The sequence below is a fragment of the Corvus moneduloides genome, chromosome 8 (assembly GCF_009650955.1).
Source record: "Corvus moneduloides isolate bCorMon1 chromosome 8, bCorMon1.pri, whole genome shotgun sequence".
Taxonomy (NCBI): Eukaryota; Metazoa; Chordata; class Aves; order Passeriformes; family Corvidae; genus Corvus; species Corvus moneduloides.
Window position 1 is genome coordinate 12,676,376 of NC_045483.1, and position 18,817 is coordinate 12,695,192.

The 18,817-nt window shown below is 51.1% G+C and overlaps 2 protein-coding genes across 4 annotated transcripts in view; one reads left to right on the forward strand and one right to left on the reverse strand.

Annotated features, from left to right (window-relative positions):
- NT5C2 (5'-nucleotidase, cytosolic II) overlaps window positions 1-6,578 on the forward strand; it is a 42,063-nt gene extending 35,485 nt beyond the window's left edge. The window contains exons 10-17 of the mRNA XM_032116583.1: window positions 256-297; window positions 1,454-1,570; window positions 1,885-1,951; window positions 2,544-2,714; window positions 3,577-3,628; window positions 3,866-3,926; window positions 4,453-4,629; window positions 4,842-6,578. Of these exons, the coding sequence (XP_031972474.1) occupies window positions 256-297; window positions 1,454-1,570; window positions 1,885-1,951; window positions 2,544-2,714; window positions 3,577-3,628; window positions 3,866-3,926; window positions 4,453-4,629; window positions 4,842-5,093 (939 nt within the window). The 3' untranslated portion in view covers window positions 5,094-6,578. The remainder of the gene's footprint in view (window positions 1-255; window positions 298-1,453; window positions 1,571-1,884; window positions 1,952-2,543; window positions 2,715-3,576; window positions 3,629-3,865; window positions 3,927-4,452; window positions 4,630-4,841) is intronic.
- Window positions 6,579-9,591: 3,013 nt separating this feature from the next.
- The window catches only part of CNNM2 (cyclin and CBS domain divalent metal cation transport mediator 2), a 119,361-nt gene continuing 110,135 nt past the window's right edge, over window positions 9,592-18,817 (reverse strand). For all 3 annotated transcript variants that reach the window (XM_032116582.1, XM_032116580.1, XM_032116581.1), the window contains one exon: window positions 9,592-17,567. In XM_032116582.1, the coding sequence (XP_031972473.1) occupies window positions 17,358-17,567 (210 nt within the window). In that variant the 3' untranslated portion in view covers window positions 9,592-17,357. The remainder of the gene's footprint in view (window positions 17,568-18,817) is intronic.

An 18,817-nucleotide genomic window follows, 5' to 3' on the forward strand; every position in this document is an offset into this window, starting at 1 on the left:
ATTGCAAGATACACCTGAGGCAGTGTGCAGTTTTCTGAGGAAACTGTGTTATTTGATTTTAAAAACTACTGGTTGGATTCCTGTCACTGTCCTGTTCCATTCATTTTGTCTCCAAATCTTAGGCTGACCTCTGTGTAAATTCTGAAAATAAAGTTCTGCAATCTAAAGAGATAAAATCAGAAAAGTATGCTTTTATAAACTACACAAATGCATGTTTAAAAGCACATATTTGAATACTTTCTTTCTCTCTTTTAGAAAATTATGACTTACTTGTTTGACTTTCCACATGGACCAAAGGTATGTGAATTCTAGACTGCAGTTGCAATAGACACTGATGTGCCTAATTATCTGTGTAGCTGGAAAGCTTTTTAATCCTGCTTCATCGACTGCATGGGATTAGTTGCTTTAATCTGGTTAAAATACACTTGCTGTTTTGTGTCCTGTTTGAATGGGATCAAAGCAAATACAATATAACAAAGAGAAAAGGGGCATCATCTGGTCTCAAATGATAATCTGTGTTAATGATAACATTATTTCAGTGATAAAACATTTCAACTGTGGCGTTTTGTAGCCAGGTTTCTTAGAAATAACGCACAATGGTTTAGATGTTTGTTAAAAAAAGCCATGATGGAAAGGAAATTGTTGTATAAAACAGCAAGAAACATTTAGGGCTGATCATGCCTTAATTATCATAACTCTAAAAGTTTCAGTCATGCTTTTTTTTTTGGTTTTCTGAGGTCAAAACTCAGCCCTGCAACTTTTGGAGAAAGGCTTATGATACAAATTTGTACTGTTCTTTCAGTCTCCCAGTGAGAGGCTATCTCATCTCAAAGATGTGTTCTCACACTGCTTTAAAGGCAGAAGGCAGCCAAGGGAGAAATTTTGAGAGCATAGAAACTCACCACAACTGATAGCTAAAGAAGCCCCTTGCTGTGGTCTTGATCTCACAAAGTGCAGAAACATGGAGCAGAAAGGGCTCAATATCCTTTGGGCAGGGCTGTGATTCAAAGCCATGCTCTGTGAAATAGAGTCCAGGCATTCTCCCACTCCTGGCAAAAGTACCAGCATGGCCTTGTAAGCTGAAGCCGTGGAGTTGCATGTGTCTGGATCTGCACGGGATGTCACCTTCAGGAACAGTGGTAGGGTGTCATTTACAGCATCTTTATACATGGCAGCTGTGCCCTGACAGGGATGTTCAGTGCTGTTCTCCTGTCTCACACCATGTCCTCAGCCCCCACTGCTAGGCTGGGATGGGATGGGCTTGTGGCAAAAGGGGAGTGCTTTAGGAGATGGTGCTGGCACCCCAGTACTGTCCCACAGGAGGCATGAGCTAAGGGATTTTGATGGACCAGCACTGTCACGAGGTTATGGCTATGGACAGTGACACTCCAGTTAAACTCCCTGTGGTTTTTTGTGTCGTGCCTGATTCTGGGGTTTGTTTTTGCCTTTGTAGCCTGGGAGTGCCCATCGGCCATGGCAGTCCTACTTTGACCTGATCCTGGTGGATGCACGGAAACCCCTCTTCTTTGGGGAAGGCACCGTATTGCGGCAGGTTGGACACGGTGAAGTGGTCAGTGGAGGGTACGCCATGGCTGGAAGGCCTCCTGCACCTCCTGTATGGCATCTCTCAGTGACAATGGTCAATGCAGTGTTTAGGCAGGACCTACCCTAGAGGCTGTGGGCTGGAGTCTCCTCTTAGTGATTCCTGAGCAACCCCATCACCTCAAGGCTTTGCTGGCTTCCCTAACATACTGCAGGTGGCCGGAAAGCCACCTATGGGCTGCTTGGGAGTGAGACAGACAGACAGACAAAGAGTGAAGTATCAATATAGAAAAGATCCAGGCCATCAGCTGTTCAGCACTAACACAACACCTCCTTCCACAGGTGACCGGGAAGCTGAAGATTGGTACCTACACTGGCCCGCTGCAGCACGGCATTGTGTACTCGGGAGGTGAGGCAGGAGCCCTTCTTGTTCTGTGGAGCGGCTCTGACGTGGCCTTCAGCCACTCCAGCTGTGAGAGGACTTGTGCCAGGCAAGGTTGTGCTTCCCAAAGCACATTGTTTTGTGCCCTCTGCACACTGCACCAGAAGCTCTCCATGATTAGAACTGCACAATGCAGGGACAAGATGGACCTGTTCCTCCTCAAATGTCCTTTTCTTCCTTGCCAGGGAGGGTCTGGAAAATCCCTGCAGGGCTTGTGGTGGCTGCAGCTGGCCCACAGCAGTGTCCCCAGCTGTACTTAAAGGTGCTGCCACCAGCATGACCATGCTTGGAAGGTTCTGCCAAGCCAGGGAAGGGCAGTGGGTGGATACAGAGCTGTCTGTGACACCCAGGGCTCCATTACTCTCACATGGGGTGGGAGGCAGCATGGCCTCTGTTGCTGTCATTCATGCAGGGGTGTGTATGGGCAAAGCTGCTCCTGGGTGAACTCCCAGGCAGGTGAGCAGTGTCCAGGGCAGCCATGGTCAGTCAGTAGAGGTTTCTGGGAGGAAAACGCACCTGTTTTGGCTCACTGTTCTGAGCCATGCCATTCTTCTCTCAGGCTCTTCGGACACGGTCTGTGACCTGCTGGGGGCCAAAGGGAAGGATATCTTGTACATCGGAGACCATATCTTTGGAGACATCCTCAAATCCAAGAAACGCCAGGGCTGGCGGACCTTCCTGGTGATCCCTGAGCTGGCGCAGGAGCTGCACGTCTGGACAGACAAAAGCGGTCAGGAGCCGGGCAAGCCCCTGGCCAGGCTTTGCTCTTGCTTGTCTGATGCTGCACCCCTGAGATCGCCAGGCCTTAGGGGTGCGGGGGAGAGATCACCCTGGCTTGCCACTTCTCCTTTTGGCCCTTTTCCCTGGGTCTGGATGCTCGTGGCAGGAGCTGGGGTGCCTCTCTGTGGGCTGGCCTTGGGGTCCCAGGCCTTTCCTGTGCTCTTTCCCAGGGGCTTTTGTGTGTAATCAGCCAAGTGCTGCCCTGGCCACGGGAGAAGCTGCAGCTGGGTGGGGTTGAGTTGTTCCTCATCCATAACCCCAGAACATCCTGCCCCTCTGCATATATGGAGCCGTGGCTTCTATGTTAAAAAAATTCTGACAAGACCTGGGTTATTCTCCCTGTAATGCCTGAGCCATGACTGCTCTCCCATCTGCAGGGAGTCCCTATTCACCAGCTGCTTCCTCCTCGTTCCTCCCACTCCCTCTGCTGCTCTGCCGCCAAAGTGCTGTGTGTTTCCCATCCTCCAGCGCTCCTGCTTTTCTCCCAGGTTTGCCCTTTGGTGTGTAAATAGGGCTGGGGGTTATGCAAGGTGCCCCATGGCTGGTTGGAAGGTTTTGGTGAGAGCTGCAAAGGTTCAGCCTCGAAAACAAAAGGGCCAACCAGAAACCAAGCCCAAAGTTCTGCCCATGGCACAGAGTGTGATTGACCCCTCTCCTTGCCCAGAGGCCATGAGGTGCCTCCAGTGTCCCTGCTCCAGTGTCCGTCCACTGCCATGTGAGGGGAGCGGGCAGGGGAGTGGGTTCACTTTCAGCCCTTTTCATTTCAACAGTTTAAACTTACCCTTTTCCCCTTTCTTTTCTGGATTTTCCAGGCCTTTTTGAAGAGCTGCAGAGTCTGGACATTTTCTTGGCTGAGCTGTACAAGTGAGTGTTCAAACAGTGACAACTTTCCTGCTGCCTCTCCTGGCTAATGAGCAGCAATGAAAAAACCTTGGGGTTGGGTTAGCGGCACTGCTGCTGGAGCTTTGACTCAGGCCTGGGCTCTGCCCACAAGACCAACCTTCCCCTCCAGACCAGCCTCCCTCCCCCAAGCCCCATCCCACAGCATCTGGTTCTGAAAGACTTTTCACACCATGTATTTACCTTCTCGCCTGTAACTAGGCATCTGGACAGTAGCAGCAATGAACGCCCTGACATCAGCTCCATCCAGAGACGCATTAAGGTACCAATCATCAAAATCCCTTTTCATCCTTTTGGATCCCAAAGGGCTTAACAACCCAACCCCACTGCTCAGTCCTGAAATGCTTTGCTCTGCCTTTGGGTGGGCACAGCAGGCTTGGCAAAGCCACTTCGTCTCAGCTCACTGGTGTCACTGGCACTCCTGAAAGGCAGCCTGGTCTGGAATAGGGTCCCCTTCCCCATGCCCACAGCAGCACTGGCTGAGGGTGCTCACTGCTGCAGCATGTGGTACTGGCACACAGAGGCTCAGAGGGGCTGTAGCCTCTGGTTCAGCCAGCCCTGGGGTGCCAGCCTAGAACAGTGCTGGCCCTGAGCCTGCTGCCACCTTCCTTTGTTACCTGGGGCTCAGCTGTGCCCTGATGCCACGGGATACAAGCACAGAAAGCTTTGCTGGAGATCCTTGCAGGTCTCATGTAGCCCCCAGCCCTCAGGGCGCTCCACCTCAGTGTTGTCATGGCTCTGAGGTGCTGCCTGCCTGGCCCAAGATCTAAGCTGCCCTTTCCTCATAGAAAGTGACCCACGACATGGATATGTGCTACGGGATGATGGGGAGCCTCTTCCGCAGTGGCTCTCGGCAGACGCTGTTTGCCAGCCAGGTGATGCGCTACGCTGACCTCTATGCAGCCTCCTTCATCAACCTCCTCTACTACCCCTTCAGCTACCTCTTCAGAGCTGCCCACGTCCTGGGTGAGTTGCATATCCCAGGGAGGTGGGCAGGGCTCCCAAAGGTGCCCATGCTTGTGTCCATTATCACTTCCACAGGACACAACAGCACCTTGGAGGGTTGGGTGGCATTTGATAGATCGTAGACCAAACGGTTGCATTCTGGGGTTTGCTCTCCATGTGTCTCAGGGACTGGGACACCTCTTGTCACTTCCTCTCTCTGTTCCACATGCAGATGCCACACGAGTCCACAGTAGAGCACACGCACGTTGACATCAATGAGAAGGAGTCGCCGATGGCCACACGCAATCGCACCTCGGTGGATTTCAAAGATTCCGACTACAAGCGGCACCAATTGACCCGTTCCATCAGTGAGATCAAACCGCCCAACCTCTTCCCTCAGGCACCTCAGGAAATCACACATTGCCACGATGAAGATGATGATGAGGAAGAGGAAGAGGAGGAAGAAGAGGAGGAAGAGGAATAAGAAGGAAAAAACAAAGTATTTCTGAAGATAAACCATGACTCTTAGCAGTGATCAGGAATGGATTCTGTTGTTGGGGCCCTTGGGGTGATGGGTTGGGGGGTGTGATTCTTGCAAAGGCACATTTTGAAAGTATTTGGAAACTTCTAACAAATTAACACTAATTAGGAGGAGACCCTTGTTTTCAGTTTTGCAGACGGTTCAAAAAGCTGATGGATTCTACCTGGGTGGTGCATTCAGATTGGACTGCCCACCTGTGCTGTCATGCTACTCTCATTACATTTCGGGATGCTGCATGGTTCTCCCTTTCCCATCATGTGTTGCATTTGGTTTCCATTTGAACAGTTTCCTATGAACGGTTTTTGGCATTTGTTACATTCTCTGTGGAGACAGAAGGGATGTGCTGAGCCCTGCAGGAGACAAAATTATCCAAATCCTGCTGCCTGTTAGGTTGCTGCCTTTAACCCTCTGCTCCTGGGTTACATAATCCCCCCCTTCACATGTTAGCCAGGGTGTTGCTGTGCCTTCCAGCACCCCGTTTACCTTCTGTTGGTGTGAGTTTCTCTGTGTAAGTGGTTTGACTCCTCCAGCCATCGTGGATGACAGTGAGATTCCAGCTCTTGCACATCTGCTGCCATATATGTTTCACCTGTAGCTGCTCGTTATCCTCTCCCAGTGTCTCCAAGCTCAGCATCAGCATGTGATGCATGATTTCCAGGGCATTTCTCAAAACAGCTGAGCTGCACACTGTTCTCAACTCCTCCAGTTTCAGCAGTAAATATTAACCCAGGAGCTTGAAGCTGTTGCTTTAGCATTAACATTAGTCACTCTGTGTTCCTCCTGACCTTTCTGTCCTCTCAACTTTAAGTGAAGCATCCCAAAACCAACCCCAGCCACCATGGGGAGTGAAAGGGCCTGTTGTGCCAGGGTGCTGCGGGCCACATGGGCCTGCCCTAAACTAGGAAACAGCACATGCCACAGGGCCAGCCCCACGGGGGGAGCCGGGAAGCTCCCAGCCGTCCGGCAGCTGCCCTGGTCTTTGGTCTGGTGCGGAGCAAGCGGAGCCTCATCGCTGGCTGTGGTGGGCAAGGCTGCGTCCCTGGCCAAGGAGCGTGATGGCTGCCGTGTGGGGACCGGGGGGTGTGCCCTCATGGATGGGCAAGTAGTCCTTGTGCCTGAAAGCCAGCCCAGGGAAGGCACGGAGCTGGCACACAGCTGGGCAGCAGTGCCCTGTGGTTTTCCTCTGAGTCACAGGTGCAGCCTCCCTTACTCCAGCCTCTGCCGTTCGCTGCAAAGGGATTACAACGAGGGCCCTCTTGTAATGAATTTGACTGTTTCAGTACCATAAACTCATTTAATTTCTTTTTTCATTTTAAAGTACCTTAGTAGAAAATAAAATAAGAAAAACCACACCACCACCATCTGAGCAGCAAAATGCTGCTCTAGTGGCAGTTGTTCAAGTCAATAAATGATGATGTTTCTAAGAAATGCCTGGTGTTTTGTGGTGTGTTGCTGAGATGATGAGGGCTGTGCTGGAATTGGTGGGAAGAGGTCTATGGGGTCCCAGCAGGATGGGTGACTGAGGAAGAGTGAGAGCACCTTTGGGAACTGGTCATGTAAAGCACTGAGGAGCAACGGCAGTGGATCTTGCTGTAAGGGCACACCTGGTCCTCACATTGCCCCCAGAAGCAATGGTGGGTCACGAGGCTTTTGTTATCACCTTCTGCATCAGCCAGGAAAGCATGGGGAGGGCAGAGAAACATTTTGCCTTGGACACAGAGAGTGAGGAGGGGCTTTTCCATGGTGGGAAGGGCAACATCCCCACACTGCCACTGCCTCCTGTGTCTTGCCAGGGCTGTTCCCCACAGGCATTACCAAGGACCACTTCCTGCCCCTTCACCCCTGCAAGACACGTGCTCAGGGTGGCACCAGGGCACAGCACAGCCTGTGCTCACCAGGAGCTGTAAACTCACTTAAATAGACAAGAATACCCAGGGAAGGCCAGTGCTGCCACACAGCCACACAAGGCTGCGCCCAGCTAAGACAGGCAGCCTCGGGCACTGCTGAGCTCAACTCCCCTTACAAACAAAACTCCAAACTACAAACAAAACCAGACCTGAGGAGGTTCCCCCATCAGCACCACCACAGAAGGATGTTCAGTACCAGGGCTCAAAGTGCCAGACAGAAAAGCAACACTAAATGGCAACAGCTGGTGGCCAACACTCGACACCTGACAAGGGATTGCTGAAAACTCCAGAGCACTGGGACCCTGACACCTCAGTTTTGGGGTCTGCAGAGGAGCTAACGTACCCACAGTGAGGCTGGCTGCAGGAAGGATTCCCGGGAGCTGTTCCCGAGCCCTTTCACCAAAGGCCATGCTGGGCTCTGCTATGTTTAAACTTTGTTTCTCCAAGTATAGCTACTTGAATTTTTAAAGCTTTAGCTCAGCAGCTCGGGGAGGCATGTGGCTGCAGGAAGGGAGGTCTGGGGAGCTCCATGCATTCCTCCTTCCCAACCGGTCACCACAAATAGCTCACTCCCAGCCCAGGGCTATTTCTGACTGAGATGGGGAGAAGAGTCTTCAAGGCTAGAGCAATGGAAAGTATTTGACCCTCACTTCATGGTGGGAAAATGTCAGGCAAAGCCTGACAGACACACAGGCACTGCCCAGCCTTGTACGATCCTGTCCATCTTGTGCTGGCTCCACCAAGAAGTTGTGGTAACCCATGGACCAAGAGCCAGGGTGATGCTTCTTGCCCCGGCTGGCACTGGGGACATGATCACAGCCCAAGTTTCCCTGCCCACACTTTCCTCAGGCAGCTGCTCATGGCTCATCTGCACCAGCTGCCCCTTTCCAGAAGCTGGTGGCCTGGCAGTACCTATGTCTCCAATCACTCTGCAGAGCTTCAGGAAAAGTTCCTGCTGCTCTCCCTACAACCTGTCCCCCAGCCCAGGACAGACATGCTTTGCTTTTGCCCACCAGCTGTATTCTCTCCTGCAGCAAAAACCTGGTGGAGGCAAGGAGGACGCATGGAGGCAACAGGCCTCACCCCCTGCCCTGAGCTCTCACTGACCTGATTTCTGGCTTCTCTCACTTTCTCCACCACCTCACATCCACCTCCCCTGCTCCGCAGAGCCGGAGGGGGCTCACAGGGGCTGCACCAACCAAACCCTACCAGGAACAGGAGCCCGAGGCTCACTGCCCTTAGCCACAGTGCTGCAGACATCGTGTGTTGGGCACTGCTGCTTCTGACCAGGTCACAGTCATCAGAGCTGCTCCCAGCTCCTCTTCCTTTATGCCACCTCCTCACTCAGCAGAGCGAGGCCCAGCTGCAGCTCGGTATCAGGATGTGCCCGACCATGATGGAGGGCGCAAAGCCCTGTGCCAGTCCCTGAGCAGCAGCCGTTCCAACCTCTGGCCTGAAGCCCCAGCATGGCAAACATGGATAAAGCAATTCCGTAATGGCAGAGCCACTGGTCCACCCTGGCCTTGCCCAAGGGTGCTTTCCTACACGAGACCAGCCTTGGAGGCCACTGGGCTGCAGAGCCTGGCCATGGCAGGAGGTACTGCTGGAGCCTTGAGGACACAGAGCCCTGGCTACAGCTCCCGCCCTGCTGCTGCAGTGTAGCCTGGACTTGAGCAGCCAAAACCCATCCCATCTCCCTGAAGGGATCTAGCCTCTTACACCCTCCCTTCCAGAAGTCCTGGGCTCTCTCTATCCTGCTCCTCCTTCCTGCTGCTAATTACCACCAGAGCCAGCCCCAAAGTTGGCCTCCACATTAATTCTACTTACGTCGTGCATGCAGCATCCCACCATCCTCCACCAGCTGCCAGGGACAGGCACAGACAGGGGAGCAGGAGTCCTCAAGGACCTGCCACTCTATCCTGTTGGTACATCATGAAGGAGTGAGGCCCAGAGGAATGGAGCCATCCTGCAGCACAGAAGCAGGGACAGAGGCTGCACTGGGTGCAGCAAAAATCCCCCACAAGGTTTGAGCAGCTGCTGCCCAATTTGCTAACCCAGGGATTGGCAGCTCAAGACCTGAGCACAGAGGAAAGCCCGCTGCAAGGAGAGCAGCTGGGTGAAACAGCTGCAAGGAGGAGAGTGGCTGAGGGATGGCATAAACACAATATGGGCACATGGCAGGGCTGTATCTGACACACAGGAAAGAGGCTGCTCCTCCACCAGTGTGAGCTGGAAGTGATGGTGGGCAAGGGACTAAGCACAGGCTCGCTCTCCTGCTCAGAAATGCCTGTGTTGCTGCAGGCTCCACACAGCTCCACTGCCGAAGTCCCAACATGAGGAGAGAAAGCAGCAGCACCCAAGTGCAGGGGGATGGACCAACTCACTCCACCAGCCGCTCCTGTCCCACGGAGTCACCGTCGTCCCCAGCCACATCCCTCACTGGTGACCCCCAGTTACGCCCTGCCCGGCAGGAACATGCACTACAGACAGACAGCATCTACACTTAGAGACAAACATGACCTACGGAGAGCAGGTTGTAAATAAGGGGTTTTTATTACTGAAAGAAAAAGACCCTCACCCTTGAGGGAACTTCAAAAAGTCAGCTGCTTGCCGTTGCCACCAGCTTCCCAGCCAGCCCCTGGTCAGCAAAACCACCAGAACAGCCCTCCCCAGCTTGAGGACTTACAGGCCCAGACCCACCAAAGCAAAGAGCAACACCTGGTTCTAAAGGAACAAGATCCGGCCTCTCTGTGGCTCTTGCAGCTGAAGTGAAGATTAAAGACTGTTAAATGTGCCATTAGCAGAGATGTGGGTACGGGATCACAGACATCAGCCCCACCACCCACATGCCAAAATCTGTCCCTTGGAAATGAGGGGGAGCATAGAGGAGGGAAAAATGCATAAACTGGAATGTTCAACAGAAAAAAAAATCATCATTTATCTAAAAAGAATAGAAATAAACAAAATGCTTTAAAACAAAATCACAAAATATACAAATAAATCTGGTACAAAATAAATAGGAAAGATTGGAAATCTACAACAAAATTGGAATAATTATAAAATTAATTCGTATGACAATCAGTATATGAAACGTATACACTTCATTCAGGATTTCAGTTGTGCTTATTCAGGTTTATGTACACACACGGAAATACTGTAGTCAGAATACTACAACTCTGGAAACCCGAAGTCATGTACAATATGATACAATTTGCAAAGACCACATACGATGGCAAATAAGACAGAGGGGAGAGCTGGCTGGAGTGGGATCAGACAGCCATGAAAACGCACTGCAAAGGGAGAGCTGCCACGCTCCAGAATGGGGGGACCAAGGCCAAGCCAGCAGCAACCAGGACAGGGCTCGGGGCAGCCAGGAACGAGAAAGGTTTGGTGTGAGACCTCCAGCTGCTGAGCACCAGCTGCTCATGGCTTCCAGGAACACATCTCAAGTATTCGGGGTTTCAGATTCACTGTGTTTGGCATCCAGGCACCTCAGCAGGGCCTGACCCTGAACTGCTCATAAGCCACCCTTGTGCTCAGGAGAACGTGGATCAAATGGGACCAGAGCACTGCTGCTGGGCTCCTGGTGGGTTTCCACTCTCCAAATTCCTTGCGGTGTCCGAGGAAGGCAGAGCCCCTTGAGCAGCATCTCCTACCTTCAGTGTGAGAAATGAAGACAGAATGGCTGCAGCATGGCCTGTTCTCAACTGCTGGCCCTCCTTCTCACCTTCCTGAACAGTCAGCTGAAGCCCAGTGAGAGGAGCAGAGGAGCAGCTGCGGCCGATGAGAGCACAGCTGTCACAGAAGCCCCGCTGCTGAATCCAAGCCAGCACAACATAGAAGGACAGAGCACGTACCCTGGGTGAAAACCTGCCAGCAAAGCCAGCCCAGCCCAGCCCAGCCCAGCAAAGCCAGCCCAGCCCAGCCTGCTGGACCTGAGATTTTAAAGCAGGAATGACACTAGAGCTGATCTAGGCCCGGCCAGTCTGTCACTTCTCAGAAAAGGAGCTCATCAGGAACCCCTCACCCTCCCACAGTGATCTTTGGGACATGCATTCCATATTGGCACTTCCAACTAAAGGCATCTGACACCAACTAGTTTCTCACTTGTATTTGGAAGGATTTGGTTCAACAGTGATGCCCAGAGGATAAAACACCACCTCCTATTATAAAGCTCTGTGATCAGCAAACAGTTGAGAAGGGATGCTAGACTGCTACACCAAGCACCAAATGCTGGGACAAGCCTTTCCTCCCCAACGAATCTTGCTACCAACCAACCGCCACGCCGCTTTCAGGAGGAGAAGACAACAAAGAAATCAAAACCACCCCTGGAGCATTGGAGCCACCTGCAGCCTTTGCACGTTTCAGGCTCGCAATAGCTGACAAACCTCCAGCTCGATTCCATGAAAGGCCACTTCTGTCAATCCAGCCAAACCTTTGCTTCTGGGGGAGGACTAAACACCAAGCACTTCCTTAGCCAGAAATCTGCACCGGAGGAGCAAGAGCAGCCAGGGCACCACCCTCTGCAAGATCCTAGTGATCAGCCCCTGCTCAGAGGAAAAACAGAGCCCAAAGGCAAAACCTGAGAGGAGAATGATGTTTTTCAGCTGGAGACAGAAGACCAGCAGCTTTGAGTACCGTATTTCCAAGGCGAAGAACTGCTATAGAGTCTGACCTCAGGACAAGAAGAAAACGTCACTTTGACTGAATTCAGTGCTAGAAACCTATGAAACAACTCCATCTGCCAACTGTACAGTGCCACTTGCTGGAGGCAGCTTTCTAGCAAACCTCTCCCATCCCTGCAGCTCAGGAAAATATGCACACACCAGATGGAAAAGCTCAACTGCACTGCCTTAGACCCAGAGCAACAGCATCTCCTCGTCTGGATGCAGCCCTGAGACTGGCCCCAGAGGAACACAACTCAGCATGAAGCCAGGCTCCTGGACAAGAGCAAGACACCACGCAGGATTGCTGAGGGGGCTCTGCAGGAAGACCTGGATGTCCAGGTCCCCTGTGCTGCCCACACATGGGAGTGAGGCCAGAATCATCACAGACATCACACCAACAAGAGACCTGCAGCTGATGGACCAAGTGTAACAGCAGTACAGGGATGAGGGTGGCTGCCCAGCCCAGCCTGTGGTCCAGAGCCTGTCCTCCCTGCTGGCCAAGTCAGGATGAAGGCTGCTCTCCCATCCGTGCCATGGAAGATGCCCGACTGTGTTAGTTAAGCTCATCATTTCACTGCTGGGCCAAACCAACCCTCAGTATCCAGGGAACAGGTACTTCTTCAGGTCTGTGTAGACCCCCAGTGTAGAGCCAGGTGGTGGGACGGGCAGCATGTCTGGGGCTGTACCACACCACAGCCAGGGTTCCTGCCTTGGGACAGGGCACAGTGTGGACACAGGGACTCTTCAATGCTGGGCGGGCACCTTTGGGATGAAGCCTCAAGTAACCATGACAAGAGGTACTGGGCAGCATCCTTCCCCACCCCCAGCCCCAGTTTTCTATCGGTAATCCAGACACTGGATAACTGGACAACTGGTACACAGGTACTAGATTGAAAACCACAGATGTATTAGATATTGTATAAAATATGGTACATCTTTCATGTGGGAATGATTTCTATAGAGAGTGTAATTCTGCACAAGGAAGATGCATGTTCCAAGGGGTCCTGGAGAACACGGCTGTGTTCTCCATCATGTAGGATACTTACACAGGATGCTCGTGAGGAGACAGGGCTGCTCTTTGCCATCAGCACCCCCACATCCCTTGGCTGAGCTCTGCAGAGATCACAGGAAGCACCACTGCTGCCCAAGCAGCCCCTTACACAATGCTACCTCTTTGGTTTTCTTTGAGCTGATTTGAACCAGAGCCTGACACCACCAGTGCCAAATCTCATCCTCATCCAAGCTGGGCCCTGAAGGCTGAGAAGCAGCAAAGGGTGATGTGTGTGGGCCATCAGGGCAACTCACCCTGCTCCCCCTGAGCTTTCTCCAGGTCTGAGTGCAAGTGGCCATATCCTGAGACTCCTACTCTTGCCAGCTCCACCCACACAAAAAGGCACTTAAAGAAAAGAAGAAAAACAAACAAACAAAAAAGCCCCCAGTGGTGAGGAAAAGGGGAGCAAGTCCAGGAGAAGAAGGGAGAAACAGAAAATCGAGCATAATGTCAATGAGTGGCTGACCCCTCTTCCACCAGGCCCAAGAACTGCACACCTTCAGCAGCCAGCTCCAGCTGCCCCTGCACCGGTCTCAGCCTCATCCCATTCCTGCTCAGTCCAGAGCAGGAGCTTACAGAGGCAAAAAGAACGTGAGAGTGAACTATACACGACACAGGTTTGGAGCAGAACTGGTGAGCAGGAGAAGGAACTGCCCTGTGGAGCTTCCTCTCCTGGTGCCTCTGGGTGGGGCAGGCACTTCTCCTGCCACACCAGCCTTGGGGCTCCAGCCCACCAGCCAGTCCAGACACCCTGCCAGCATTCCTCATCCCACTGTGGGATAACCCATCCAGAGCTCCTCCAGGGCAGCAGCCTTCAGCTGCATGGGGATTTCAGGGAGTGGACAAGCTGGGAACAAAACAAGAAGCACTTTGTAAACTCTGGAGGGTCTGAGCTTGCGGCACAGAGCGGCCAAGGCTGGTTTGCTAAGCCCCCCACTAAGCCCCTCTCCTCTCAGAGCTAATGTGCTTCATATGATCTCCACATCACCAGAGTCAGTCTCATTTGGAGAAAGATTCTCACTGGAAAGCAAGAACATTCCTTCACTCTTTACAAAGATTTGGCAATACACAGAATTAAAAAAAAAAAAAAATCATAGTTACAACAGATTCAGGTTCATTTCGTTTAAAGGAAATTCAACCAACAGGAGTGTAAAAGATATAATTCACAGTTGTGCATTTAAGATATTAGTGTTGAAAATCTCACTTCAAAGAACTCTTGTGCAAAATTGTATTGACAGTAGAAACTATGGCTAGATGCCCTCCCAGCCTCCCCCAGCCAACAGGCCATCATCCACCCTGCTGCCTGCACCCAGAGGCAGACGGGCAAGGGGAACAAAGGCGGCAGCAGGAGTTGACATAGGAAGATGCAGTATCCTTTCTACAAGTCAAAGCCTGGCCAAGGTCTGAGGTCAAGTCCAACGATTCCCAAAGCCCCCAGCTGGTGCCCTGAGCCGCGGTGACCAGCTGTGTGTCCTCATGGCACTGCAGCACCACAGCATCCGAGCGCCCCACGAGGCAGAGGGAGCAGATCTGCTCGGGCAGGACCCCCCTGCAAGGGCACGGATTGGATGCCGTGGCATCTCCACTGCGGTCAGGAGAGCCAAGCCCCGGCATCAGCAAACGCCATCCCGAGGCTCAGAGGGATCCTGAGCTGGGCGCGGGGCTCCTCCGCTGTGATGGTTCCCACCGGGAGGGCTGGGAACCCCTTGCATTTGTTAAACAGTAAAACTGTAAATACCCTGAGAACAGGGAGACTGGATTTCTTCCCCTCCAGGGAGAGAACCATGCTTTGTTCTTCAAGCTAATTAGTAGTAGCAGCTCCTAACCCCTCTGGGTCAGGTACATATTTTCCATATGAAACACATCTATAATCAACTATTTTTATGGAAATTAAGTGAAATTACTTCACTTTCTGTTATTTGATCTGTACAAATGATGAAAAACAGTCATGCAAAAAATCGCCTGCAAATTTTGGAACAGTGCAGCATGGGCAGAAGCAGGAGGTATTTGCTTTGGGATCACATGGCTTTGGTTGGAAAAAATGGCGCTTTTTTTTTTTGCCTTTTTTTTTTTTTCTTTTTCCTTTTTTTTTTTTAAAAAGGGAAACAGACATTGAAACAAATCCATAACCTGCCATAAGAAGCAGAAGTCAGATCCAGCGAGCAACCTCATCCCAGAGAGAGCTGCCTTGACTTGAGCCTTCCCTCCTTTGGCAGGTTTGACAAAACGGATACTGCATCTCAAGTTCACCACCATGTCAAACACTTCCAACAAACTTTTACATTCACCAACACTAGATAAAAACTGGCGAGGTGAGTCCCTCGCCAAGGACAAACGCTGTAACATCTGGACATTTTGCTCTGTGAGAAAGGTGCAATATTGGCAGCTCTCTGGGAAGGTGCAGGGCTCAGGTCAGCCCGTGCTGCCGCCGTGCGCTCTCAGCAGTGCTGGGCTGGCGTACATCAGAGCGAGGGTGGGATGGAGGCTAAGGACACACTTTTAGATGGGAAAAAGTCAAAAAGCTACATGTGAGAGCAAGGCTTTGGAGGGCCTGTTTCCTCCTCACTGGGTGCACAAGTTGGATACTGTGCGATTTCTATGCCCCTTGCAGGGACTTCATCCTCATGGGTGGCTCCCACCAGGGTGGACAGCAAAAATTAGGGCTGCTTTCTGAAGCTGGAAGAGAGAGGAGGAGGAGGGACACAGGCAAACCCAATTGGCTCTGACACTACACACTCCAATTCCGGCAGGGAGATCCTGCAATGGAATATTGCACCTTTCCAGCCACCAGTCACACAGACGGACCATGGGAACTTGCAGCGAGTGCCTTCCCCAGCCTGTGAGAAGGGGAGACGGGGCAGGCCTGCAGGCACAGAGAGCTCTGGCAGTTGCATTTGGGGCTGGGGGCTTCTTTGGGTGTCCCCAAAGAGATTATCCAGGTGTAAAGAAAGAGAAATGCTACATAGCCAGGGGCCATGGCAGGGTCTTGAAACAGAGAAACCACAAAGCCTGATTTATCAATCCAGATACTGAGGGCAATGTTCACATTTTGTTTGAGACAGCACTGGAAGGGGAGAGGACTGGGGGGGAGACTTTTCATTTGAGGACTTAGACTCCATCTGTGGGAATGGGTGATGCACAACTGCCATAGGGTGCCTCTTGCTGGCACCCAGACTGCATCCAGGTTTTTTGGGGTGGAGGAATTGGTTTCTGCTGTCCAAGGCAGGTGTTGCCCTGCATTGGTGGCAGCTGGGTAGGAGGCTCTCTGCTCTGCTACCTTGGTAATCCCTACAATGGCTGTTAAAAGGGGAAAGAGAGAAGGAAATGCACTAAATCCACTCAAAGGAATGAACATGGCTGGGAACAGCCTGGAAATGAACCTCTCTGAATCCCTGAAGTGCAGTACACTTGCGTCTGGAAAGTTTTGTCAGCTCTGATGGTTCTGGCTCCTCAGCAGTGCCCATCCTTGCACTGGCAGAGGTTTACTGTCACCTGGAGCATGTACTTTGGGTGTAATTGTAGCAGCATCTTTTGTGTTAATATTAGAGATTACAGGGGGGACAGGGACTGATGTTCTGATACTCAGCAAAGGCTGCACATCTGCTCTGGCCAAGGTAACGGTGCACAGACCACTGCAGCACGGGAGTGTTTAAAGACTTGGCATCTCAGGGTGCACACATTACTTCACCATGCAATTGTCAGGAACACCACGAAAAATCACCCAGTTACTTCACTATGGAATATCACTCCCGGCTTTCATTTCACAGGACTGCAGTTTTGCTAATGAATTCCTTCCCCCTAGTATCATCTTCAACATACACAAAGGTTTTGGAGGTTACAAAACTGTAAGTGTAACAATGGTTTTGCCTGTTTAACAAAGAAACCTTCTGAAATATCATTAAATACCAAAGTAACCACTCCTTCCCTGAAAATTAACTGGAAGAACATAAAAATCCTCACCTCTTGGTCCTCCAGGTGGCTGAAACCAGAGGTTCCTTGAAGCTTGCTCATTCTTAGGACACAAATAACATACAAGTACCTGTTACTAACTTTTTCAACAGGGCAACAAAAAGGACCACAGAGGGGTGAGAAGAGGCCTAAGGACATTGGAGCCAATTCACAAAACCACGACAGAGCCCATTTGAGGTTCATGAGGGACAGAAACAATTTAAAACTCTGCAAAATACTTTTTAAAAACATGATCTCTTTTGAAAAAATAATGGAGGAGCTTTTAAACTTCTCCATATGTGTTTGAGGAGGAAAAACCCAACAAGGATCAAAAGTACAGATAAAAAATAAACATAATTCTACTTTGCAAGAAGAATTTTCATCGTTCTCAAGGGTGGCTCACCATTCCCAAATTATGTTTGGGTCTTTAGTCTCTCTTGCTCTTTGCTCCTTTCTTCCTGTTTCTTCCTCTTCTGCTCCCAGAACGGACGCAAAAGTCTTTGGTCTCAGAACACTGGATGCAGCAGTGTTGCAAGCACGCACTAATGGTGTTCACACTCAGGGAGGAGGCAGGAAGGAGCGAGGGCTGGTCCTGCTGAGGAGATGGGATGGGTGGGTTGTGGGGAGTCAGCTCCTAGATGGCTCCTTCACTGTGCATACTGTGGTTGGGCTTGTTATGAGTCACACAGTTCTGTTCATTCAGCAGGTTTGCTGTCTCGTCTGGCAAACCATCGTGCAGCTCTGTAAGAGTCAGTTCAATTTTAGTGTTTTCACTGTCCGAGGACTGAGGTGTTTTGTCCATCCGGGATGCCATCAGGGCATTTTGGTACTGCTGTCTTGAGATCTGCTCCAAGAACAGGGAAGAAACAAAAAAAGTCAGTCAGACTTCTATGTCTCTTGTGGGACACACTGAGAAAATGAAGTTCCCTCCCTTTCCAGATGACCACACTTCAACCCCTCTTTACCTGTTTCCATAAAACATCCCTGCACTTTGCAAGCCTAAAGCATCCCAGCTCAACACCCACAGCATGGGGATATTTCCAGGGAGGGTGGAAGAACAGTGCTGTACAATCACCATGCTGTTCAAAGGCAGGGATTTATTCCTATGCAGAGATTTTTAAATCAGACCTCCGTTTCCCTCTAACCATGCACACCTTTAGGAGCAGAACCAGAGATCAGTGAAGTCTTTCTCCCAACTTCAGTGAGCTCCTGGTGAGGCTCTAAGTGTCCCTATAGAGCCAAGCCAGCTCTATAGTACAAGTACAGAGTACAAGCATTCCTGCTCTTGTCTAGGCCAGCAAACACAGCAGGAGCTACAGCCTTATACATAAGGACATTTGATTCTAAAAAGACTGAGATGCCCATAGAGATGAGTCCAAATTAGCAACCCATGAAGTTTTCCACTGGTCTCTGCAAGAGCTATCTGCACTCAGCAGAACAGTGATGACAGGGGCTGGCCTAGAGCACAGAGTGGCACTGCCCACAATGCCCCAGGGACAGCAAAGCCCATAGTCCCCGTACATCTGCATGTGGTGGTGGAGAGCAGAATTCCTCCCGGAGCCACAAGCAACCAGCCCTGTGAACTCCTCCAGGCCAACCTTCTCAGCCGGGACAGGCAGCAGGATACATGCACACTGACAGCCCCATGAGCCCACAGCAGTGGGTGATCTTGACAGGCAGGAAGGTGGAAGAGATGAAATGACTTTTAGAAAACACTACGTTTCAGTAGCAACACAAGAAAGGGACTGGAAATGGAGAGAGTCAGATGGACCAGGTCACAGCTCCAAAAGCAAAATCCAAACATGCATGAGCAGGTCACAACCCTGGTTTTACAAGGTATTAATTGAATGAATAACCACATGGCACAGTGAAAACACAAACGCTGAGTACTCTGACCTATGCGTAAAGCAGAGGTGTGCAAGTCTGACTGCAGAGATACCAGGAGAGTTTAGCAATCATTAGCCTCAGTATGAACACAGTGAGATTTGGAAGGACGTCACATAAAGCAGCATAGGGCGAGCAGCTGCTCTGTACAGCAGATTAGCCATTGAAATCTGTAGTGAGAATCACTTGTCCAGGGATAAACATGTACTG